We start from the raw sequence: 27,289 nt of genomic DNA on the forward strand, positions 1-27,289 counted from the left end.
AAAAAACGTGATTATATGTTTGTAATTTTAAAATAAATAAATAAATATATACGGGACAAATTACACTGATTGAGTTAGCCTCGAAGTAAGTTCGAGACTTGTGTTACGAGATACTAACTCAACGATACTATATTTTATAATAAATACTTATATAGATAAATATCCAAGACCCAGGCCAATCAGAAAAAGTTCTTTTCTCATCATGCCCTGGCCGGGATTCGAACCCGGAACCTCCGATGTCACAGAAAAGCGTGCTACCGCTGCGCCACAGAGGCCGTCAATTATAATATGGTCACGTCTATATCCCTTGCGGGGTAGACAGAGCCTGTAGGGGTAGCAGTCTTGAAAAGACTGATAGGCCACGTTCAGCTGCTTAGCCTAATGATAGAATTGAGATTCAGTTAGTGACTGGTTGCCAGCCCATCGCCTAAAAGAAGAATCCCAAGTTTATAAGCCTATCCCTTAGTCGCCTTTTACGACATCTGTGGAAAAGTGATGGAGTGGTCTTATGTTACAAGGCTATATTCAACTGGTTGACTATCTCAAATAAAAATATTTTGTAGTAGGTACACATATAAATTAAAAAATACAAAATATACTCTATACCTCAAATATGATGAAGTATGCCACGATGGCAAGTGAAAATAAGAAGTCTCTGCCTACCCCTTTGGGAAAGACTGATGTTCAAACATCGACGAAAAATTAAGATGCAGGTAAGTATAGAAATCAGACATAAACTAGTATGGAAAATAAACGGCAATTAGGTACATTAAATACGCACCTATACAATTTACGATTATAACCAGGTCTATGAAGATTTAACTACTAGCATAATAAAGACTACGCGACCAAATTAAGACGCCTCACTAATTAAGTATAATCCTGCCGACTATAAAAGTTGATTGGAGGTAGAATTTATAGGTGCTTGTAAGATTTTTATGGCTACTTACAGACAATTGTATTTGTCGTAATGTTCAGACTCGTTTTTCGTTAGTGACGTCACGGCTGCGTGGAGACATTCGTTCTGAAAATAAAGAATATGTTGTAATTCAAAATAATCATAATTAATTACTTTAATATTTAAGTATTAGTGAACTAGATTTAGGCAAAAAAATTTAACGTTATTTATTTTTTCGTTGGAACAAGGCGTATGTATGTCGTTAGAAATATATTAGACTATACTATTATCATACATACATACATATGGTCACGTCTATATGCCTTGCAGGGTAGACAGAGCCAACAGTCTTGAAAAGACTGAATGGCCTCGTTCAGCTATTTGGCTTAATGATAGAATTGAGATTCAAATAGTGACAGGTTGGTAGCCCATCGTCTAAAACAGAATACCAAGTTTGTAAGCCTATCCCTTAGTCGCCTTTTACGACATCCATGGGAAAGAGTTGAAGTAGTCCTATTCTTTTTTGTATTGGTGCCGGGAACCACACGGCACAAATTTTTTTGACCTGATAATTTCTTTAAATCTTTCCTTGTGTTTTTATTTATTTTACAAGAATTATGAAAAGGTTATGGATTTCCTCATTACTCTGGAAAAAAGCTCGGGGTAAGCCTTTGACCACATTTCCTGTCAAACCTACGCAACTTTTGCAGGGTTTCCAACTAATATTATGAATCATTGTAACACATTCAGTTGCCTGAATATGTAAAGGTTTCCTCGTGATATTTTAACACATAGATAATCTTTGGTGACCAATTAAATTAAGCATCATAAATGGTGTCACTGTCTATATTTTAATTCCATCATAAGAAGTAAATCTGACAGTGGCCTTTCAGTCTTTTCGAGACAGTTGGCTCTATCTATCCCGTGAGAGTTAAAAACGTGAATATTTATAAGTAGTTATAAAATAAATAATATGACTAACACTTTTTGGTATCTACACCATTTGTGTAAAGATAAAAAAAAGTAAACAATATAAACATACATACATACACAGTAAATACCTTCCTGCATACTTAACTTTTACACTCCTAACTTAAAGCTAAACAAGGAGAAGAACAAAGCTTCGAACACTTTTGACTTCGTAAATGGTAAAGGAAAATTAAGGAACACAGAAATCCAATATTATTTTTCCTTTTGAGTTCAAAAGTTAGACGTAGATGGAATCTTGAACTTCTTCAAGTTGAAAACGATGATTTGACAAAAGAAACGATTTGTCGCTCATTCGTTTAATATCGCTTTAAGTATACTTTGTTACTTTATTTACTAATTCTGAACTTGTTTTTAGAATAGAATAGATTTACTTTCAAAATTGGATACAAGTCATAGTCTTATTGTATCTACTGCCGCTTCCAAAGCGCAAGTGTGGAAGAATGAAAACGATAACTGAAGACACCGATAGAGTATATAGAAGACAACGATAAAGAAACCAATAACTGTTTGTTTCCCTAATAAAGATAAATAAATAAATAGATATCAAATTAATGCGAAAGTGTGCACCTGTCTGTCTGTTTGTTATTTCTTCACACCTTAACTGCATTTTCCATTAATGTATATCACCCTAATATAATACATAAGATGAAAATTTCTTCCGGAGCCAAGCCTCTAAAGCCTGTCTGTTTGCCTGTAACACATTCACGGCTAAACCGTTATACCGATATTTATGAAATTTTGTATTAATATAATTAATTATTCGATGTCTTACATACATAGGCTTCTTTTTTTAAAAATACATACAAGGACAGGATTAATGAGAATTTAAATAAAATTGCGTTGAGTAGCTGTGGAAAAAGCTTGACGTATAAATTTAATTTTATATTTACGTTTATACATATTATTTATATAATGTTGACAGGTATTATCTTGGTGTTAAGCGGATTTATTTTGAACCTTGCGGAATCGCGTTCAGGGCGACGAAGACTGACAAGTGTAGCATGTTCATTGCTAGCGTTAACTTTTTTATCAATATCTATCTATGTTTGTTTGTTTGTAAACTCTTTATTGCACATAAAAAGAAATGTAACAAAAAAAGAAAACAGTCATTGGATTTATAAGAATACGTATAATGGCGGACTTATCCCAAACGGGATTTCTTCCATTAAACCAAAATATAAAGAAAAATCCAGTATCAAAGTATATGTGTATTGTTACACATATAATTATACACACATAAATCGCGCCTCTTTCCCGGAAGGGTAGGCAGAGGCCATATCTTTCCACTTGCCATCCCTGCACACTTCTTTCTGTATCGAGTGGTAACTGGTAATTTAGAATAGCCATTCCCAAATTTGTAAGCATATCTCTTGGTTGTCTTTTTAGTTAAAACTTTTCTATTCCTGTCACTATACGAAAACGTTTGTAGGGGTCATAACAATTGGAAGGAAAGCCTCAAACCTATCCAGGAAAATAACCATTATTTGCGATATAACGTGACAAATTCTCGAACCGTTTTAATTTCGATAAAACAAGCTTAGAAATTATTTAGTAAATTTTTTACGGACGGCCGCCTACCAACCCTTCTTCGGAATATACCCAAAGTGAGTCCTAGAAATTCTTGTGGAACTTAGTATTCCTCAGTGATGCCGGAATTTAGGGCACCCGCAGACGTATTGAGCGCTCTCGAGACGTTTCTTGGCATAGTTCACGGTCGCCCTTACTCTTATTGCAGTCACGTATAACGGAGCGGCGAATAAATTTAATATTATGTTTTATCTGTCAATTCTCGACATCCTTTGGGAATATTTTTTATTTTTATTGTTTAAACTATGTCGAATCGACCTCGTCGGTGTGTTTTGCTCAAAACTGAACCTCAGGTCTCGGGTTCGATACTCGATCTAGTTATGTATGATGGAACACTTCATACATATATACATATAATCGCGTCTATATCACTTGCGTGGTAAACAGAGCCAACAGTCTTAAAAAGACCACATTAAAATAGTGATATGTTTCTAGCCCATCGCCTAAAAGAAGAATCCCTAGTTTATAAGCCTATCTCTTAGACGCCTTTTATGACATCCATGGGAACGAGATGGAGTGATCCATTTTTTTTGTAATGGTGCCGGGAACTACACGGCACATATTTCGAATAATGATCTTGCTGCTGCCTCGGATGTTAAAAATTTGATTTTAAGTACAGTGACTTTGTAAGACTTTTACTAGAAGTTCCGCGGATATAAAAGTACTTGCAAACAAAACATTATAAGAACCGCTTTCTATTCAACAAGCATCAGTATAAAAATAAAGAAAAATGATCCCCACTCCTTTCGAAACAAAACAACCAAAGTGACTATAAACGGTGTGAACGTGGAATGGTGAGAAAAGTTTCCTGAAAACGCCCTGTATCAGGTTCCTAATGGACTTTGATTTAACGTTTCTAAGTGACTCACGCTGTATATAGTTCACATTTATATAGCAGATGTGGCGAGTCTTTTGGCGAGTAAGTATAGTAGACAAAAGCAGTTTTTAACAAATTAAAATTGATATTTTTGGATATTACGTTATACTGATTTATCCCAGTGACTGATAAAGTTGTTGAGACCAAAAATTTTAACCACATGTTTAGAGAAAAAAACCCAAATAACTGAGTGATAGATGTAGGTATATACTTCATTACGACTCAATTTTTCTAATCTGTCTAGAACTATATCAAGAATAATTTGCTATATTTAATTAATAAAACTTAGCCGGCTGCTATAAAATGAGTATTTACATAGAGGAGGTAGATTCAAATACGAGTAGTCTACTTACTTAACTTACTCTCTAGTTAAATACAGTACAGTATAGTCAGGTAAAGAGGACGTTAAACCAATGAGTTTGTAAGCAAAAGTACCATGCAGGGTGTGACGTCTTGCAGCCAAGGTCCCCTTCACCGCCCGGGTACCAATTTATAAGCGTCCTAGTCCTTTTCCCTTAGTCTTCTTCAGCGCTCACTAGTTTAAGTAGCTCGCTATCCTCAGGCGGCAACTTGCTGGATCTCGTGTCTTTAGTTAAATCCCTAACTCTTAAAATTGTAAAACTAGTGCAATAAATTGCCTGTCATCACCCTTAGTGCAACGTTTTGCTTAAACGTCACAAGGGCTCGTGGCAATTTTAAATAAGTATCCTCTACGGGAAAGAAACGTAATAACATTTACGTAGGTACTATACGTATGTAATTTGCCCAATAAATAGTACTTGACAAATGTAAAATATGATGTATTGACTAAAGCATTTTGTTACCAATAAGTAAAATGAGTGATGGGTACCTTCTTATCAGATTCGATTACTTTTTTTTATTTCTGTATGATAAATTTTGTAAATTTTTTTATTATAATTTAGTAAAAGAAATTAAATTATTTAAAAGACAGTATTTTTTAATCCATAGAAAAAAAGGCAATATTTACACCAATTTCATGCTCAAATTAAAACCACGCGGGCAATATCAATAGGCAAAAGCTAGTATGTTTATAAAATAGATGCGTAAATTTCTTGTTCTTTAAACTCACTTTTGACCTAAACCTCCACAGATTGACATACAAGCTTGACTGTGTACTACATAATACAAGGGTCGTTTGCAGGGCAGAGTAGAGTTACGGTCCGCCATTAATATCCATCATGCCACCTCTTCCTGGTCACCATTAATTGTGCGATGCTTACCATTCATAAGTGTTACACCGGGGAAAATTGCTTCGAGGTTTTGGAGTAAATGTTTGTGTTTCATTTTACGGAGTCATGATGGCGGGTGTGAAACCTTGTGTTTTTTTGCCAAATACAAGTATGTTTGGAAATCTACTACTATTGAAGCCTGCCCACGGCTCTGCTCGCGCAAAGCGTAAAATTCCGATTTCCGTTTTTCTAGAAATTTCGAAAATGCTTTTCTGTCCATCCAGCGGTTTATGCTGTGATGACATGACAATGAATCAGTCGGTCAGAGTCCCTTATATATTCAGATGAACGAGACATTAACATCTGAGCCTAGGATAAAAAAGGTTGGCGTATACAGAATGAGGCTTGTCAGCAATGGGTCATGGGCCCTCCTAGATGTCGGTAATACAACGATAATAGAACGAATGAAAAAAAAGACATCATGATTTCACAAACCCGATAGTTTTTCTTCTTCACATAGGTTCATCTAGTACTCACAGAAAGTAGTAACGAATAATTATTTTTCGATTCTGAACTATTCACAATACTAAGCAGTATTAAAGGGCGAATTTCCAACAAATTGGTCCCTTTGTTTTTGTAATTGTTGTGCCGGTAGGAGAAACTATTCCAATCGGAACATTCTTGCTCAACAATCAAGTGCAAAGTTAGTTCAGAAACAAAACTGATTCTAGGATTGGAATACTTGATAAACAGGTAATTTATGTTTGATTTTGTTTTGTAAATGTGAATTGAGATAAGTGAATAGATTCATCAGCATGACCAAATCGGGGACGTCCTGGCAAAAGGTCAGGTCAAGAATACTTACCTGAATCCGACGAAATGGAGTTAACAAACTTATTAATGTGGATAAAGCGCAAGAAGTATGCAGGGATCGTGGCAAGTGGAAAGATGTAGTTTTTGCATACTCCTGAGAGAAAAAGGCGTGATTTTACGTTCTATGTATTTTTTTATTTTCATCATGTTCCTGATATGAGTATCGGTAGCGTCTTAACCTCTTTAGAGAGGAACCCGGGGTCCACTTGGAGTCCGAGCACGTGGTGGGTAAATAGGGTTTTTACCTAAACCTACTTCCATCTGATTTTTGCGACGTTGCACAGAAAACTTTTCAAGCCATTGTGATACTACACAACACAGACGCCTGACTATCTATTTTAAAATAATATTAAAAATGTACAAATAAAATTGCATATTAAAGAAAGCCTTTTAAACCTACACTTTAGTTTGAATGCTAAACGATGCTCTAACGATGAGGAAACATAACTTTATGAGGAAACTTGCACATTCATGTGTAACCATGATCCCATGAGTCTGCTTCGAGCACGCGTAGAGTGCGGACGTGTTCCAGTGCGCTCCGCGAAATTATTGCATAAAATAAATTTAAAATATTGTACAAAAAATTTTTAAGTAGTGCACAGGACCTAAAACACAGTGTTCATACTGGGACAGGGTCAGCTACTTCGCATCCTGGTGGACTGATCATAATTGCCCCGAGTCAGACCACGTGCTATTCAGTGAAGCGAGATAAACATAAGATAAGTGCAGTGTTCTAAGTGTTTTCAGTTTAGCACGGGGTAGGATCCCGTCATTAAGTGGAGTCTCGAATTGTATATTGAAGTTTACTTCTGACCTTCGTGTCTCTAGTCCCCATTAGTGTTAAGGTCTTACAAATACGTGTTGACTGGCGTTTTGCCTCTACCCTCATTTGTTTTATTTTAATTTTACTTTTTCACTTTTATCTTTACAATAGTGTACTTTTTATTTTTACCACTTTTACAAATTTACTTTTTAACAATGACGCAAAACCCAACACCGAAGTCTGTGTCTTTCAAAGAACCATTGACCTGCCAAGAGGCCTTCCAATTATCGCCTACACAGTTTAGCAGCCGAAATAGCTCACCGTCGGACTCCCCCGTCATGCCATCCTCGGAGGAAGAATGGGCAACCCCCAGAACACGGAGCAGGTATATCCACCATTACCCGAAGACGCCGCTCCTGAAGGAAGAATATAGGCGTAAGTTCCTGACGGACGAGGACAAGAACACGCTGTGTGGCTCCATCAGGGACATCCTCGAGGAGGTTATGACGGACATCGAATCTGCGCTGCGATTGAAGAGGACTACAAAGGACTCTGTAATAAAAAAGATAAAACAGGCCGACGACCTGGTGTGCGACCTGGCCGCTTGCCAGGAGCTTAAAAACTTAACGCCAGGTCAGCGACCTAGCATAAGGACGCAGACCTCCCCCATCCCACAGGAGGAAACAAAGATAGGGGAACTGGAAAAATTTCTAAGGCCGATCGTAGATAGATTGGAAGAAAATTCCAGACGTATTCAGGAGATAAGGGATTTGGTGGACCATAAGGAAGAAACCGGAGAAAGTAACGCTATAAAACTACCAACATATGCCCAAGTCGCAGCTGCTTCACATGTTGGACCAACTACCCTACATTCCGTTATTGTGGAAGACAAGAAAGGAATGGAAACGGGCGAGGAGGTGTTGGAAAAAATAAGGGAAGTAGCTGGTGAAGGGGGCGACTGGGTAAAAATAGAACGTATCAGGAGAACAAGGGACAGGAGGGTAATTTTAAGCTGTAAGACGAGAGAAGGCCGCGATAAATTAAAGGCAAGGATCGGTAAAATACACAATTTACAAGTGAAAGAGATGGAAAACAAAAACCCTCTCATTATCCTCAAAAATGTAATTAAGAAAAACACTAACGAAGAAATAATCCGCACAATTACTGAACAAAATCGCGAAATTTTTAAAGAATTGGAAGATGAGGAAAAGGTCTTACAGGTAAAATTTCGAAAGAGGTCCAGAAACCCATTATTGGAACACTTAGTATTGAGTGTCCCCCCTAAGGTGTGGAGAGCAGTGACCGGGGCCGGCTCAGTGCGCATCGGCATGCAGAGGATCCAGGCGGAGGACTACTCCCCTCTGGTTCAGTGCTCGATGTGCCTGGGCTACGGCCACGGCAGGCGGCACTGCAAAGAAAAGGCCGAAAGGTGCAGCCACTGCGGCGGTGAGCACCAAAGGGAGGCGTGCCAGGGCTGGATGGCGGGAGTCGTCCCATCGTGCCTGAACTGCCGCGCGGACGGAAATGCGGTGAGTACTCACAACGCTTTTAGTTCCGCGTGTCAGGTCAGGCAAAGGTGGGAGGCTCTCGCCAGATCCAGAATAACATACTTATAATTGTTAGTTAATGGTTTTCTCGGCGTGCCGCGGCCATCCAATATTGACATGTTGATGAAACTTAAAGTCATTAAAATGCAATAACTTAAGGCATGTCGTGGCACGTGGTGGAGGCCAAAACAAAGATTATGCGTGGCAACAGTATGCTGTGGGGCTCCGCCTCAAAGGATAATTATTATCCGTTGAGGCGAAGACGCGGGTAGTCTGTTGCTAGGCAAAGTAAGAAACAAAATAAGTTGTATAAATAGTTGTATAAGGCGATAATTTTATGATTGGGACATAAATATATGACTATGGTCATTCGTAATAGTAAGCAATGTATATGAATATTAGGATTTTATATTATTTTAAACAACCTGACCTGGTCTGTTGTATGCAACACAACATCCTGAAAAAAAAAATAAAATAAAATAAAATCAAGGTGATAACTTTATAATAATAGATAATAATAAATGACTACGGTTGTTTGGTTTATAAGTTAGTAATAAGTATATAAAAATTTTTGACAGATCAAGTATTTAGATTGAAAATTAATGTAACAACACTGTATAAATTATACAGTATGTAATATAGATTAAAAAATGACAATATAACTGTGAATAGATAATTATAGACAATAAGAAAATATTTAAATAAATAGCGAAATCATGCTATCAAAGGATACTGATATTAAATGTATTCAGATACGTTGATTATAAAGTTATTGACCAGTTTTCATTATATGGCAAAGCAAAAATTATATATACGTAATATATATGTATATAAGAAAAGTAAAATACCAATGTAAAAAGAAACAAATAAATAAATATAAGATAATATAAGACACAATACAATGTATAAAAATAAAGTCAAAGAAAACAACTTGAAATTGTATAAAGAAGCAGACTTTAGTTTGAAAATTAAGTTATGTAGAAGTTTGTCATATATGATGTAAAAAACAATGTCTTAAAATGTCTCTGCCCACCATAACAGAGAATACTGGCAATAAACTCCCTCTGGGTGTGGTGTAACACCCAGAGGAAAACTTAAAAAAAAAAAAAAAAAAAAACCATGATCCCATACAGGTTAGGTTTCCCTGCAAAGGCTGTTTTACAGCTGACTACCTGACTCACCCAATCCAGGAGATATGGTGAAGAGCGTACCTCCGCGGGTGAGCTCCCCTCCAGCGTGTTGAGGATCTAACCGTGATTAAGGATCGGAGAAGAAAAATTGATTAACTATTGCACGTATAACTAAATAATATCCTACTATATGTTTAAACATATAATACATATATATCATACATTTTTATACATATGTATATACCGTATTAGATTCATTTTTAATCATATAATTATCAAAAGTTATAGTGTAAATCAAAAATATTTGAAAAAATGAAAATCTTAGCAGAAGTTAAAACTTCCATCAGTCGAAATTTCGCCAAAAATTTAGTATCCGATAAAAATAAACGTGTATCAGCCGTTAAGACGACAGGTGAGAAGGGATGAAACCAATTAGGCTGATTGCCAATTTGCCACGATTCCATCTACTAACGTTTAGCAGTGTATTTACGCCTCGGGCACAACAAATCAGTTTATAACTAACGACAGATTTTTACACAATTACCCCAAAAACCTTGTATTATCAAAATGATATAAAATTCACGTAGTTATCACGTGAAACGGGACAGCTATAGTTATATATATCGCGCGATAAAAACGGCATCGCGCATGCCAAATTAGTGAAATGAGTCAATGTTCAAACTCATCTTACAAAATAATATCAAACAAGGTAATGCTTAGTAGAAACATTGCTGAAATACTGAATAATTTATTAACCGAAAATTCCTAAGTTAGAACAGCGATCAATTCATGAGGGAACAATCAATCAACGAAATCAATACCAACTTACGGGTCATTCGTCATCATTGACAGTAGAACCATTTGTTATTCAGGGCCATAGAGTGACTTTACTATCTTTGAATGTTACTAGAGCGCGGGTTAAAATCAGCTCAAAGAATTTTCATTAGGTTGGCAAATTTCGAATGTCTTGAAAAAGGGAGATGTTAGGAGTACCTACTTGTAATCGTCGAATATGCATGAAAACAGTAATAAGTGTGGACGAAGCGGGAGAGGTCTGTAAGGATCGTAGCAAGTGGAAATCCAAAGTCTCTGTCTAGTCCAATGGAAAAAAAGGCGTGATGATGGCATTAAATACACCAGCAAATTAATATGATGTTTTAATTTTACCTACTAGCTTTGTAGCGCGACGTCTACTACGGAGAATTAGTAACATGAATCACAATATATATATTTTTTTTTTTTAATTTTATGTGTGCAATTTTGTACAAAATTATGTATCAGGAAACTCACTTGTCATACTCCCGCCTAATTTTTTTTGTGTATTAAAAAAAGTATTTTTTTTAACCCTTTTCGTTTGAAATATTAAGGTAATAACAACGTTTCGGCGAAAGATAACCGCCTGAGGCTTTGGAAACAGGAAACATCCCAAACATAAACACTCCACGGAAACGAGATAAGCGTTCACGCACGGTAAATGTTTCAAGGGTACTTAGTGTACCCTGAACCGTTATAAATGTACCTTGTACCTTTTTCATTATACGTGAAAGATTAAGTGCTTTTTGTTACAACAAAAAATAAATAAATATATGTGGGACAAATTACCATGCCGTGTGGTTCCCGACACCAATACATAAAAGAATAGGACCACTCCATCTCTTCTCCCATGGATGTCGTAAAAGGCGATTAAGGGATAGGCTTACAAACTTTGGATTATTTTTAGACGATGGGTTGCAACCTGTCACTATTTGAATCTTAATTCTATCATTAAGCCAAATAGCTGAACGTGGCCATTCAGTATTTTCAAGACTGTCGGCTCTGTCTAACCCGCAAGGGATATAGACGTGACCATATGTATGTATGTATGGGACAAATTACACAGCCTCGAAGTTAATTCGAGTCTTGTGTTACAATTTACTAACTTAACGATACTTTATTTGAAATATATGTATTTAAAAATATTCCAAAGATATCTATTTGGTATGGTAATTTTAAATAATAGGTTTAATTGACTATAAAAGAATTGAATGATTGGTTTATTTTTAATTTTAATCTTTTATTTGTAATCTTACAGTTACAGGGTAGACAGAGACAACAGTCTTGAAAAGACTCAAATGCCACGTTCAGCTGATTGCCTTAATTTTTTGTAATCTTCAAATATATAGTAAAAAGGAGATAAAGGTTAATTTGATAGACTATAGGAAAGGATCGTTATTTTTTTAAATATTCATATGTGGCTACCTAGACAATGCCGTACTGGGTCCAAAAATGAAACTCGGAATACGAAGAAATCTGTATTAAAGACTGAACATATATAAATTGTCAAACACTATACAAAAAACCATAAAAATAACTAAAGCGCGTTCTAATACGGCAGCACGCCATCTGTTGTGAAAAATAGGAAAACTAATCGGACATCCCGCCCGCCAAGAACTCTGTTCTTCTCTTCTACCTTTCCTTTCTTCTACCTTTCCTTTTGGTTAGGTTCACCATCTTGGTGTGTATTCTATACTTGAGGTAACATTATTAATTTTGATGTAGGGCGTTTCAGAACTGAAGTTTTAGTCTTTAATGTTACCACTCTAACTCCTCCGTCTGGTCCTGGATGTACTGCAGTTATTCTACCCAACAACCATTTTGCTGGCGGCATGTCGTCTTCTCTAATTATTACTAAGTCACCTAATCTGGGTGCTTCTGACTTAGTTTGCCATTTGCTTCGTTGTTGCAAATTGTGAAGATAATCCTTCGACCATCTGTTCCAGAAGCTACTTGTCATCTTTTGGGTAAGCTTCCAGCGTTGTAAAGGACTAATTATTTCATTGACATTAATTAATTTTTCAGGTAATAGGATCAACGGTTCTCCTACTAAAAAGTGTGCTGGGGTTAATGGTGTCAAGTCATCCGGATGATCACTGAGCGGGCAAATGGGTCTGGAATTGAGGCACGCCTCTATCTGACAAAGAACGGTCGACATCTCTTCATATGTTAGTGTTGAGTCGCCGATTGTTTTTAACAAGTGCGTCTTCACCGACTTCACACCTGATTCCCATAACCCCCCGAAATTGGGACTTTTTGGTGGTATAAAATGCCATCTCGTGCCATCGTTCTCTAACAATTCCGCTATCTCTTTGACTACACCAGACATACTTTGACCAAACATTTGTGTCAGTTCGTTGGCCGCACCAACGAAGTTCAAGCCATTGTCGCTCCACATATCTAAACAGTGTCCTCGACGTGACACAAATCGGCGAAATGCCGCGATAAATCCTGATGTAGTAAGGTCGCTCACTGCTTCCAAGTGAATCGCCTTTGTTTTCATGCAGACAAATAATGAAATATATCCCTTAGAAGACTTTTGTCCTCTACCCTTTGAGACTCTCATTTGAATAGGACCTGCAAAGTCAACACCACAAGCTTCAAATACTCTCCCTGGGTTGACTCGTACACTTGGGAGTTCGCCCATAAGTGGCTGTTTTGGTTTTGAATTGTACCTTATACATCGTATGCAATTACTGATGTGTCTTTTCACTGAAGGTTTCAAGCCTATTATCCAATACCGGGATCGAAGCAAATTCATGGTAGAGGCTGTTCCGCCGTGCATCAAACGTTCGTGAGCGTCCTGAATCAACAGCTCTCCGAGGTGAGTATTCTTTGGTATTATTATTTGATGTTTTTTATCATGTGTTATTTTAGCTGCTTGCAACCTACCACCTACGCGTAACAATCCATTTTCGTCTATGTATGGGGTGAGTGATATTAATTTACTTCGCTTTTTAATCTTTCCTTTTTCTTTCAGATCTATAAGTTCTTCAGCAAATTCTGTTTCCTGAATCATTCTTATGCAAGAGTCAAGAGTTGTCTTCATTTCATCAGCGGTAAGGTAAGTAGGATATTTTTCCCGTAGTTCTTTTTTTGTTTTCAGATTGAGAAATCTTCTGCAAAAGGTAAGTACTCTAAGCATTCTTTTTAGCGTAGAAAATCTTTCTAAAATTGCATGTTTTTCTTTTTTGTTAAAAAATGCCTTTGTAGTTTGTTTTCTTTCTTCTAATTTTGTTTCTGGTATGTGTTTCTTATTTGTGTTAATTGTCTTTCTTTTCATCCACTGAGGTCCTTTCCACCACAGCTGATTGTCTTTTAATTCTGAGGGTACAATACCACGGGATGCAATGTCAGCAGGATTTTCTTCAGATGCTACATGGTTCCATCTATCATTATCTAGTCGAGTTTGAATTTCTGTGATTCGGTTGGCTACAAATGTTTGCCAACGTATAGGTTGTGATTGTATCCAGGCTAAAGCAACAGTCGAATCAGTGTATGCATAGACGTTGTGTTTTGGAATATTCAATATATTTGTTGCTTCAGCCAGAAGTTTCGCTAGAAGTACTGCCGCGCACAACTCTAAACGAGCGACAGAGATTTGTTTCAGAGGTGCCACTTTTGTTTTACATTCCAATATTGTAACATGGACTTCATCTCCTTGAATTACTCGCACGTATAAAACTGCGGCATATGCTAAAGTTGATGCATCTGCGAATCCGACAAGCTCAACTTTATCATTGTCAGGGTGAGTATGAATCCACCTGTCTAGTTGTATATTTTGTAGGGTGAGTAGTTGTTTTCGAAACTCTAACCATTCTTCTCGAAGATTGTCTGGTATCTGGGCATCCCAGTCAGCATTGGAAAGCCATAGTTTTTGAATTAACACCTTTGCGCGTATTATAACTGGAGCAAGCCATCCGAACGGGTCGAAAAGGCGTGCTACATCTGAAAGTATGCTTCTTTTAGTGATTGGTAAAGTTGGTTCAGGTAAGTTAACGGAAATTTTAAACTTATCATCGTTTCGGTCCCATGATATCCCTAGAATCTTTATGATTTTGTCAAATTTGATTTCATATGGTTGTAGTTGATCTTTTGTTTGTTGTATCGTATTAAGTAAATTGTCAGAGTTACTAGACCATTTTTGCAATATAAATCCTGCACTTTGAAGTAGTTCAGTTACTTGTTTGTATATTTCTGTAGCTAGAATATCATCATGTGCACCGGTCATTAAATCATCCATATAGAAACAGGACTTTACAATTTCAGCTCCTAATGGATATTTGTGTTTTTCGTCTTCAGCTACTTGAAATAAGGTGCGAACAGCAAGAAATGGGGCGCATGCAGTACCGAATGTGACGGTAAGTAAGTTGTAGGATCTACAGTCTTCGTGAGGATTGTCTCTCCATATGATACGCTGATAATTTGAATGATTTTCGGAAATCAAGACTTGACGGTACATTTTTATTATGTCACTTACTAGAGCTATTTTGTGTTGTCTCCAAAGTATTATTAATGAACGTAAATCTTTTTGTAATACAGGACCAGTAAGCAGTGTATCATTCAGTGACTGTCCTTTAGAACCCTTTGAAGATGCGTCAAAAACGACTCTTAATTTACTTGTGTCTTTATCATTACGGATCACTGCATGATGAGGTAAGTATATCACATCCCTTTCTTCTGTTTTAGCTAAAGTCATATGACCTAAATCTTCATACTCTTTGATGACCTTTGTATATTCTTCTTTTAGTTTACTGTTTTGTTCTAACTTTCGCTCTAGTTGTAAGAATCTTGAAGTAGCTATGTCTTTTGTCATCCCACATTTGTCTACCGGTGTCTTTATCCCTTCTTTAAACGGTAATTGTACTTTGTATCTTCCAGATTCTGTTCTAGTTGTAGTTTCTTTGTAAATCTCTTCACATCTTTTCTCATCTTTAGTTAATTTTCTTTCACAGGTAAGTATTTCATTCTCTACTTCCCAGAACTTTCTTAGTATTTCATTTTCACATACACATAGATGTAAACTAATAATTTGTTTTTGTTTTACAGGTTTTGTGTTGTTAGTATCGCCCGAAAGAATCCAACCCAGTTGTGTTTTTTGCGCTATAATCCCGGATGGACTCTTCATCAATCCAGCTTCTATGATTTCACTATATACTTCAGCTCCTAGCAGAAGGTGTATTTTATTCGGAACATGGAATGTGGGATCTGCTAGTGTTATTTCCTCCAGCTCAGGCCAGTTAGAAACTGTGATTGATTGTGTAGGTAAGTAATTTGTAATTGTTTTCAGAATGTATGCTTTAACCAGGATAGTGTTGTTCGGGTTGTATCTTGACTGTAGTTGTACTTCAACCATGTATTTAGTATGAAGTTGTTTTCCCTCACTCAATCCTGAGACCACGCCGCTGATTTTTGTTTTCTTCAAACCCATCGTTTGAACTAGATCTTCTGTGACGAACGAGGCCTGTGAGCCCTGATCAATGAGCGCGCGGTAAACGTGTTTCTGACCATGACGTGACGTCACGTCTACCAGCGCTGTGGCTAGAAGTATTTGACCAGGTTGATTTACAAAATGTGATACTATGTTTGTGCTTGAGTCTTTATGTTTTTCTTCCCTTACAGATTCTTCTTTCTTCTCCGGGTGCAACAAAGAGTGGTGTTTTTTATAGCATATTCGACATGACGTTCTTCTCATACATTTGTTTGCAGAATGATTGGGTATTAGACAATTGAAGCATAAATTATTGTTTTGTACAAAGTCATGTTTCTCTTTGTATTGTAGTTTTACAAATTGTTTACATTGGTAAATGTAATGATGTTCTTTACAGAATGCGCACGAACCAGATTCTACAGTAGCATGGAATGTTTTACTCTTATTTGTCTTAGTTGCAGGTTCTATCATTTCAAGAGATCTAAATCTGCTTTCCATAAATTGTTTCAGTGTATTAAATGAAGGAAAATCCTCTCTTTCAGCCGAGATTCCTTGCTCCCACAAGCGATGACTTTCAGGGTCTAATTTTGAAACTGTCAAATAAATTATAATAGAATCCCACTGGTCTGCAGGCAAGCCCAAGTTCTTCAACGAGGTTAAGCATTCGACAGTAGTATCAAGTAGTTGTTTGATATGAAAAGCTGATTCTGACGTTATGTTTCTTATATTAAATAATCTCTTGAAAATGCAGTTGGATATGAATCTTTTATTATTGTATCGGTTTTTCAGAATTTCCCATGCTTGACTGTAATTTTGGTTTGTTATTGGTATAGATCTCAACAGCTGTTCAGCTTCACCGGTCAGGCTAGATTTAAGGTAATGTAACTTCTGTACGTTGTCTAAGGATTGATTTGTATGTATGATGGAATTGAAGAGGTCATGAAACGATGTCCACTCAGTATATTTGCCAGAGAATTGTGGAAGTTTGATATGTGGCAGCTTGATTTCGGTAGTTGCTTTCTTGGGTTCTTGTAAGGCAGATGTGTGTGTAGTAGCGGTCAAGTCACTTAGTTTTGTTTTTAAATCGCTTTTGTACATAATGTATAATTCTTCACAAGTGTCGTAAGTATCGCTTAAGAAGTAACTCAATGTCTTTCTAGTTTCCTTAGAAATGTTTGAAATTAGGTACTCATGAGATGATTTGAATGAATTCCATGTCGCCTCTAAGTTTTCCAAGCGAGTGTCTAAATAGCTCGGTGTAATTCTTGCCTTTGGAGTTTTACCATAATTAACCTGAGCTTTTTTAATAGACTCCATTCGTTCATCTTGAAGACTGAGTAATTGGTTAATTTTCTCCATTGTTAATTGTATTTATGTTGCAGATAAACAAGAAATTTCTATAGAAATTAACACAAGTTGAAGTTCTCGACAAAGTTAAATAGTTCATACACAACTGTTATAACATATGTAAATTTTTCAAAGTTTTTATTATAAATGACCAATGAATTTTTCAAAGTCTTTTGCACTAGTAAAATTTCAAAGTTAATCAGAGTTCAGTATGGAATTTTTCTAAGTCTTTAGCACTTGCAAAATTTTAAAGTTAATAATAAGATCACTATGAAAATTTTCTAAGTCTTTTTTTAAACACTTGTAAAATTTATAAAGTTCAATCACTACGGAAATATTCTAAGTCCTAAAACACTTGTATTTTTTCAGAGTCTACTCACGGTTACCAAGTCCATTCCACACTGTAATCCGTTAAGTTCTGAGTTCATTCACTTAACACTTCACTACACTGCACGCGAAAGTCTACCTTACACACCCGACTCAAAGGACCAAATGGCTACCTAGACAATGCCGTACTGGGTCCAAAAATGAAACTCGGAATACGAAGAAATCTGTATTAAAGACTGAACATATATAAATTGTCAAACACTATACAAAAAACCATAAAAATAACTAAAGCGCGTTCTAATACGGCAGCACGCCATCTGTTGTGAAAAATAGGAAAACTAATCGGACAATATGATTTCAGCAAAAACTCAAAAATCTTAAGAATCGAATTATCGTTTTCATTTTTATTCTATTTCTTGTACATTAATTTCTTTTCCTATCAATTCGAAGAAAGGTACGTATCAAAGCCTTCATTTTCTTCCTCGTAATTCGAAATAAAGTCTACTCAATATTGTAAGAGACATGAAAGATGAAATTGCAAAAATCACCGCTGCTCGCTAGGCGTGAAATGCAGTGCAGTCATGCGATCTTAATAAAGGGTTGCTACATAGAGGTAGTATAGATCATAGAACAGACTTTAATTACAAATAAAGTAAGGTCCAAGCTGGTCCATACTGATATTATGAAGTGTAAAGTTTCAAATTTCGGTGACGTTTGGTTCCTGTCACTAATATAAAAAAGAATAAGACCACTCCATCTCTTTCCCATGGATATCGTAAATGGCGACTAAGGGATAGGCTTATAAACTTGGGATTCTTCTTTTAGGCGATTGGCTAGCAACCTGTCACTATTTGAATCTCAATTCTATCATTACGCCTTACAGCTGAACGTGGCCTATCAGTCTTTCCAGACTGTTAGCTCAATCTACCCCGCAAGGGATATAGACGTAATTATATGAATGAATGAATGCAAAATTTTTCCGTTGGAAATTTTTTTTTCTGACCATTGGTTTTGTCTATGTCTGCGAATTATAAACATCAAATGCGTATATTGTCTGAATATTTGTAACTCTTTTATGAAATATTTACATTTCAGAGTATTTCTTAAAAATAATACGTACATTACAATTACATGAAAGCAAAATGTATATACATAATTGTAATAAATTTTTAATATAACAGTCAACACAGATATTAGACGCAAATACAAGACGGTCATAAAATAATTACCCAAGTAGCTCGACTCTATGCAAATTGGAACTCTATGTATTTCTCGGGAAATACTCCTTTATACTCCAATGAGTTATTTAGAGCTATCACCTCAAGCAACAAGTGTCACGTTTTGTTTTCACATTTAATGTCATTCAAGAAGTAATTGGACAGGTTATTTGGAAAAGTTTTCATTTCAACGTTAGACCATCAAATAATCCCTACTAATATTATTATTGTCTCTCTGTCTGTCCGTTATGCTTTCCGCTTAAACCACTGAACCGATTTTGAAGAAATTTAGTACATAGACTCTGAGGAAGAATATAGGCTTTATCGCGAAAAAGAAATCATGCGGACAAAGTCGCGGACTAAAGTTAGTATTATGAAGCTGCTGGCGTTCTCTAGTAGTAAATGTTACAGTCAATGGTAGAGAACAACAGTCATAAATACAAATCTCTTTGCTTTCAAATAAAAGTTTGGATGTATGAATTTTGAGAAATTTATTATATAGTTTGTCGTCGTATATATAAGAAACTTTACAATATTCAAAAATTTTGAAAATTATCTGATATAAATTTCAGATCTTTAAGTCCAATTTCATGAAACGGAAAAATTAAAGGATGTAGTCAGTCAAGCATAACAAAGAAGTTTTCCTAATTTAATTTGTAGAGTAAACCGAAAACAAGTTTTATATTTTCCATTTACCTAAATACTGTTTCAGTCGACTATTTATATCCGATAAATTGGAAAACGACCGTAGGTAAACAATTTAAATATGAATGTTCTAAATTTTGGAGTTCCCCTAGGCATTATTTTAGGTCCAATCCTATTTTGATATTCATGAAATATTTTAAATATGATGGTAATGGGAAAGTACATTAAAATTGTTTATTTATTTGTTATCTCTATACATACATACTCTGTCTTCCCCGCAAAAGATAAAGACGTAACTTCTATATCTTTTGCGGGGAAGACAGAGCCAGCAGTCTTGAAAGACTGACAGGCCACGTTCAGCCGTAAGCTTAATAATAGAATTGAGATTCAAATAGTGACGGGTAGCTTCTTCACGCGTTATCTGCTAAGCTTGAAATGAAGAGTATATATATATAATTAACAGTCTAGAGAAGGACATTATGGTACTTTTTATTACGGTAATATTTCCAAAAAAACATTCATTTGTAGCGGTAGATTCGTGTGATTGCAGCTGCCGGTAGAAGCCAGTAGGAAATAAATCTATTTGGTATGCTTTTAACCTGAAAAGTATTAACAATTAGTAAAGATAAATACAATGCAGGTAGATGTTACATTGCAGTAGGTATTTTCCGATTACAATGTACTATAGTATAATGTTCTATATTATACTAAAATGTATTAGTGTTGACACCAATGCCAAAAAGAATTAAATGATATCCAACAACAACTTTTTAAATATTTCAATAAAATTGATATTGTTTTTCCAGATTCTTACAGTTAAATTTATTGGTATCACTATAGAAACATTTTTAAAATAAAACGAACAGGCTTCTAAATAGGTGCATGCAAAAAACAAATTCACTAGTCAATATGAAAAATTTATTACAAGTACTGTGACTTTATAAGAAGTCTGCTAGTTTATATCGACCTAACCAAAACCCGCGCGAAGCGTATGAAAATAAACAAAAAAAGAATTTACATATTTTGACTAGCATAAACAAAACGCCAATCATTTGGACAGTTGATATATTACTTTTTGTTGCTGCGTTATAAATTTCATGATGTATTAGATGTATTGTTGTTATATGAAACGTTGTCTAAACATTTGTGAGAAGGGCGATATTTTTTTTGTGTTTTGATTTTTTAAGTTTTTTTTTAATCAGCTTTTGTACGCGATTTGACTCGCAAACATTTAAATCACAATTCTCATAATTTAGTGAATATACGTGTCGATAAAATAACAAAGAGATTAGAATCCAACAGACAGTAAAATGATTGAGAAAATGAAAATTCAATACGTAGAAATATTGCCTCGACTGTTTCTTAAAGGGATTGAGAAAAACCAATTTCAATGGAAGAACAACGTGGGCGGAGCCGATGATAGAACTAGTCATCGTGTTTCCAATTTAGATTTTGATATCAAAGGTCAATCCGAAAAAGATTTGCTGTAGTTTAACGGTCAACTGCCTACAGAATATCAACTGGCTTTAGATATTTGCCTTGCTGGAATACACAAAGTTCCACTTCTGGGTATTGTAATTCTGGGTTTGTCTCTTTTTATATTCTTAATATGTGGCTCTGGATTATCATTCTCTTTACACATCCACACTTGTGCATTTAGCATTAGGTCCACCGATTGTTTCAACATTGTTTGTACAAAAAAGTTTATAAGTCATTATATTATAAATTTATTTATATTTAAATTTATTATACATTATATATAAATCTCATTTAATGTACAGTTGAATGTGACCCTACCTCTGTCTATCCCGCAAGGGATAAAGACGTGATTTTACGTATGTATGTATTTAATAGTTACTGCGCCAATCGCCTTTCTATTTTAATTTCCTCCCGCCCTAAGGTTGACTGGAAGAGATTGCTTCAGCGATAAGTCCGCCTTTGTACCTCATTACCTGTGTTTTTTTCTGTTTTTCTGTTTCTTATGTTGCAATAAAGAGCCTATATCTATCTACCATCTATTACATGTAATATAATACTTTGTACTGATGTTAATAATTTTAGTTTCAGTGGATTCCCAAATGAATGTCTAATAATTTGTTTAACTCAAAGGCACCTTCTTCTAACCTTATCAAGGGTTACACAATCTGAACAAATTTTGCTAGCAAAATTGTGAAAATCCGTCTAGAAAATTAGATATTGCTCCAGATTATAGCACCATTTAGTATTCAAATTGTCCAATAATAGAGTTTTCTTCTAGTAGAGCTAAATTGCGAAATAATATTAGAACAGTATTTTTACATAGAATGGTTGTTTTTGTTTTTTTTTTATTTGTAGAAAGAAGATCAAAAAATCTAATATCTAGTGCAATCCAGTTGCCGGTTTTGACAGCGATATGCTTTTTGCAATCAATGAATATATGTATTTTTGCTACGGAAGCAGAGGAATATAATTATAATGAACTGTAATATAAACAGAAGTTTTAGAATCATTTGACATAATTTATAATTATTATATTAAGCAAAACAGTTTTAAAACAAGAAAAGCACTGAGATTTTCGGCCTCTTAAAATAAAATCAATATCAACTAATTTATTACTTAATTACATACCTACATACATATAGTCACGTCTATATCTCTCGCGGGGTAGACAGAGCGAACAATCTAGAAAAGACTGATAGGCCACGGTCGGCTGTTCAGCTTCATGATAGAATTGAGATTCAAATAGAGAAATAGAGACAGGTTGCTAGCCCATCGCCTAAAAGAAGAATCCCAAGTTTAAAAGCCTATCCCTTAGTCGCCTTTTACGATATGTATGGAAAAGAGAGGGAGAGGTTCTTTTCTTTTTTCTATTCGTGCCGGGAACCACACGGCACTTACAACTTAACTAAATTTATTACAGTTTTACAACTCCTCGAAGCGAACACATCTCATAACACCGCTTTTGCTCTAAGCGGTAAACAATAACACGAGGTCGATATACCAAGTGGAAGTTTCACCTCGAAAGTTGTGGAATGTCTTGAAAAGTTAGCAGTTACTCTGCTGTAGTTACGTACAGTTGCGTACAGTTACTATGGAGTTACGAACCAATCATAAGTTTGCGACTAGCAAGCATATTGAAAACACCGATAAGACAATGTTTTTTTATGTACTGAGGTAATTTTTTTGTACAATTTTCGTAAGTTGTTGTAAAATGGGTATTTCAATAAATATCCAATTTTGAAAATAAATTTATCTTATGAAAATAAATCTACCCATCTGACGCCACCTCACTTAAATCGAATTATATCTACTGCCGCTTACAAAGCGCATCTGTAGAAGAAACGGCGGAAAAAACTACACTGCAGCAGATGATCTTAGAATTTCGGCTAGAAGTCAACGCATGAGTGGAATATATAATCTACTCCATCGAGCATTTCTAACACAATGCTGCATCAATTTTAATTTTATACTTATTCACTAATTTTTTAATGTAAGCAGACAATGTGCATTCGTCCACGATTTAGATTAAGAGATATACTTGTTTATTGACGTCCAGTGCAATGCTACAGTGTAGTTTGTTCCGCCGCTTCTTCTACACATGCGTTTTGAAAGCGGCAGTAGATATAATTGGATTTAAGCGATGTGACGTCACAAAGTGGTACCTTGTATCCAATTTTGATAATAAATCCATTCTATTCCAAATACCATCGCCTGGTAACACAATATCAAATGTACATTAATTCTAATCTTAAATTCGAATCACAACTTCCTCTATTCCTCATTACTCTTATACGTGACTGGCTTACTAATGAGTATAATTAATCGAAAACAATAACATCTGATATATAAACACGTCTATTTTCGGGACGTGGGCTATGGATATTATGAAAGATTTTCCTTATTTGAAGCTGCAGAATAAATAGTTGCTTGGGAAATTATCTTTTGACGTAGCGTACGAGAGCTCCCATGTATGTATGTGTTAAGTATGTCAAGTGCCGTGTGGTTCCTGGTACTTAATAATAGGACCACTCCATCTTTTTCTCATGTCTCATGGATGTCGTAAAAGGCGACTAAGGGAAAGGCAAATATATTTAGCATTCTCCTAGTAGGCTTGTGTGCCTGCCATCATTGAACCATCCCACTTGACATTGCCTAACAGTCTTGTGATTATTGGTAATGTTTATCCCGTAAGAGACACAGACGTAATAAGTTTGTTTGCGCATTTAGGTGTCGGTGACCAAGAAGGCAGCTGACCATAAAATTCTAGAGTTTTTTTTTTGAACTGATAGTTAATTTAGGAAAATTTCTTAGATAACGATGTCTCGTAAATATCATTTAATTTTAAACAAACAAGACCAATTAGTACTTGAAATTAATTCAAGGCTCATTGCAGTTTCCTATAGAAGTAATTTAACAAATAATGTAACAACATTAATTGACAATGACATTAGACCAAATACACAACAATGTATTTGAAGATTTGAATGAAATTACAATAAAGCGAAAGAAAAAACAGCTGCTTTGATCCAGTTTTTTCTCGAGCCTTCAAGACAGATTGACATTATCTTAATGGATGGCTCTATATACCCCGTCCGACTCAATTCCAATATACTGGCACATCTTGCCATCTACCGCCTCAGCAATTTTCCACTCACTAAAGAATCCAAATTACAATAAAGCTTCACACAAAATAAACTTCTATTCCAAGCGCAGTAGAATCTATTGTACCATGGTCGGATAGCTCCAAACTTTGTTGATTTGCTTTCAGTTTAAATTTTATGATGCAGAAATTATGAACTTTCAAAATGTATTTTCTCTTTTGAAGTAACATTATTTTTCTGTTGAGATTACATTGTTGCATATTCTGAAACTTTGTAAGGAGCAATTTCCAATTTCCTTTGTTTTTGTCGATAGTTTCAATTTAAACAACCAAAAGAAGAAAGTTTCTTAATGTCATCTTTTTTTAACAGTCAGTGGCACATTAGGCTTGAAGTTCTTTCGCCTGGCAGTAGTCCCTATTATAACATTCTGATGCACCATTGATAATGGTCCTTGATTTAATGGAATAAGTCAGGTTTTTACACGAAGCGACACTCGTCTGACTTCTGCTACGTAATGATAAAGAATCTGTAGTTATCTCAATGTGCATTGGGCAGGTATCCTCATAATACTTTATCCTTACCATAAAAGCACCGATTAGCAGTAAATCCAATGTTCTTTAATCAGAAAAGAGTCATGTACATGGTCGCCCTGGGATTTGAACCTTTGCATCACACTGTTTAGCCGGGCACCATAACTGTTCGATCACCAGTCAGCCACTATTGCTAACAAGTCTTGAGGTTTATTGCGAAAAAAGTTAAGTATTTTCCTACAACATAAGGAAACTTACTTTGAAGCTAACTCAATCTTTGTGATTAAACCTAATATTTACTTATTTTCGGGACGAGTGTTAAGCTTTGGATTTTTAGGGAAGAATTTCCTCATCCTACGCTCCTAAATAAATATTGAAAATGATAATCTCGAGTAATAAACCAGCGTTGGAATTGAAATACTTTTGCTGATAATTAATTCTATCAAAATTATATAATTTAATAATTAAGTACTAGCTGTTCCTCAGACTTCGTACACGTAATGTTCCCGTTTTGTTATTTATCGCAAATCCCACGGGAATAGTACATTTTCCGAAACAAAAATTGCCCGAGACGCTTTATCATTGTACAAAGTATTTATCATAATATGAGTAGCACTGACAGTTCAAGTAATCAATGAATCATAATATGTTGCTTATATAAATAATACAAAACAGACAGACGTTGAAAGCATTTTTTACAAGAATTTTTAATACTGTTTCCGAGGAAAAATTATAAAAGAAAAACTTACCGAAGGCGCGGTAAGCAACTGCAGCGCTTCGCTCAAATGCTTCAATGTCAACGTATTCCTCTCCCCGTTATCTTCATCAGGCCCTGTCAGGTGCACCGAGGACTGACGTGACCTGAACTCCTTTTTCCTGCCCGCGTTACTTCCATTGGCGAACTGGTGCTGGGAGGACGCGCGACGGAAAGGGCACGTCATTTTGGAGATTCAAGACATAGTTTTTCACACTGACTGTACGCTGGTACGCATCTGTGGACAATAGATTATTAATTTTGATTTAATCCGTGATTACAATAAAAGCTTAAAAATAAAAAAAGTATGTGGGACCAAATTATGTTGTATCCCAACATCACTATCACTACATACATACATACATACATAACATCACGCCTCTTTCCCGGAGGGGTAGGCAGAGACTACCTCTTTCCACTTGCCACGATCTCTGCATACTTCTTTCGCTTCGTCCACATTCATAACTCTCTTCATACAAGCTCGGCGGTTTCGGGTACTTTTGACCTGACCCTTTACCAGGACGTCCTTAATTTGATCAAGATACGTTCGTCTAGGTCTTCCCACTCCGACCTTTCCCTCCACACTCTCCTTGTATATCTGCTTAGTCAACCTGCTTTCATTCATCCTCTCCACATGACCGAACCATCTTAACATACCCTTTTCTATTCCTGTAACTACATCTTCTTTCACATCACAACATTCCCTTATCACGCTGTTCCTTATCCTGTCACTCAATTTCACACCCATCATACTCCTTAACGCTCTCATTTCCACTGCATTTATTCTGCTTTCATGCTTCTTTTGCCATACCCAACTTTCACTCCCATACATTAATGTCGGGACCAACACGCCCCTGTGCACAGCCAGTCGAGCCTTTTTGGATAGTTTCTGACTGCTCATAAAGGCATGCAAAGCTCCATTCACCATGTTCCCCGCGTTCACTCTCCTTTCAATATCACTATCATACTTGCCATCTGATGTAAACTTTGATCCTAGATATACGAACTCTTTCACTTGCTCCACTTTTTCTCCTCCAATCAAAATATTACATGCTGTCATTTCTTTCTCCATTTCAAAAACCAGTGTTTTAGTTTTACTTACGTTCACTTTCATTCCTTTCTCTTTTAAAGCTTCATGCATACAGTTTACCATCTCCTGTAACTCCTCCGCTGATGACGCCAGTATAACCTGATCGTCGGCATAGAGCAGACATTTGACGAGTAACTCATTCATCCTTAATCCACTTTTAGACTCTTTCAAATCTGTCAAACAGCTATCCATAAATAGGTTGAACAGCCACGGTGACGCAACACATCCTTGCCTAACGCCTTTCTCAATCTTAAACCACTCAGTGTGCGCTCCGTTTATCCTGACACAAGCACTCGAATCCTCATATAAGGATTTCAGTGCTCGTATTAAGAGACTGCTCACCCCATGCAAAGAAAGTGCTGACCACAATTCATTCCTCTCAACTCTGTCATAGGCCTTTTCCAGATCTACGAATGTGCAATAGACTTTTTGACTCTTGGCCAAAAACTTTTCGGCTATGCACCGCAAGGAAAAGACCTGATCAGTACATCCCATTCCCTTTCGAAATCCCGCTTGAGCATCCCATATTTTGTCATCAGTTTCATTCCTGACTCTATTAATCAATACCTTAGCATACAATTTGCCGACGACGCTAAGCAGGCTTATACCACGATAATTTTTGCAGTCCAGCTGTGACCCTTTTCCTTTGTAAAGTGGCACGATAACAGCCTTACACCAATCTTTTGGTACTCGGCCGCTT

General features: G+C 36.0%; 1 protein-coding gene across 1 annotated transcript in view; it reads right to left on the reverse strand.

The window, feature by feature from the left end:
* LOC106135572 (head-specific guanylate cyclase) overlaps positions 1–27,289 on the reverse strand; it is an 82,504-nt gene that overhangs the window by 33,083 nt on the left and 22,132 nt on the right. The window contains exons 2-3 of the mRNA XM_060950349.1: positions 25,495–25,737; positions 951–1,024 (exon numbers count right to left, since the gene is read on the reverse strand). Of these exons, the coding sequence (XP_060806332.1) occupies positions 951–1,024; positions 25,495–25,686 (266 nt within the window). The 5' untranslated portion in view covers positions 25,687–25,737. The remainder of the gene's footprint in view (positions 1–950; positions 1,025–25,494; positions 25,738–27,289) is intronic.

The sequence above is a fragment of the Amyelois transitella genome, chromosome 21, assembly GCF_032362555.1.
Source record: "Amyelois transitella isolate CPQ chromosome 21, ilAmyTran1.1, whole genome shotgun sequence".
Taxonomy (NCBI): domain Eukaryota; kingdom Metazoa; phylum Arthropoda; class Insecta; order Lepidoptera; family Pyralidae; genus Amyelois; species Amyelois transitella.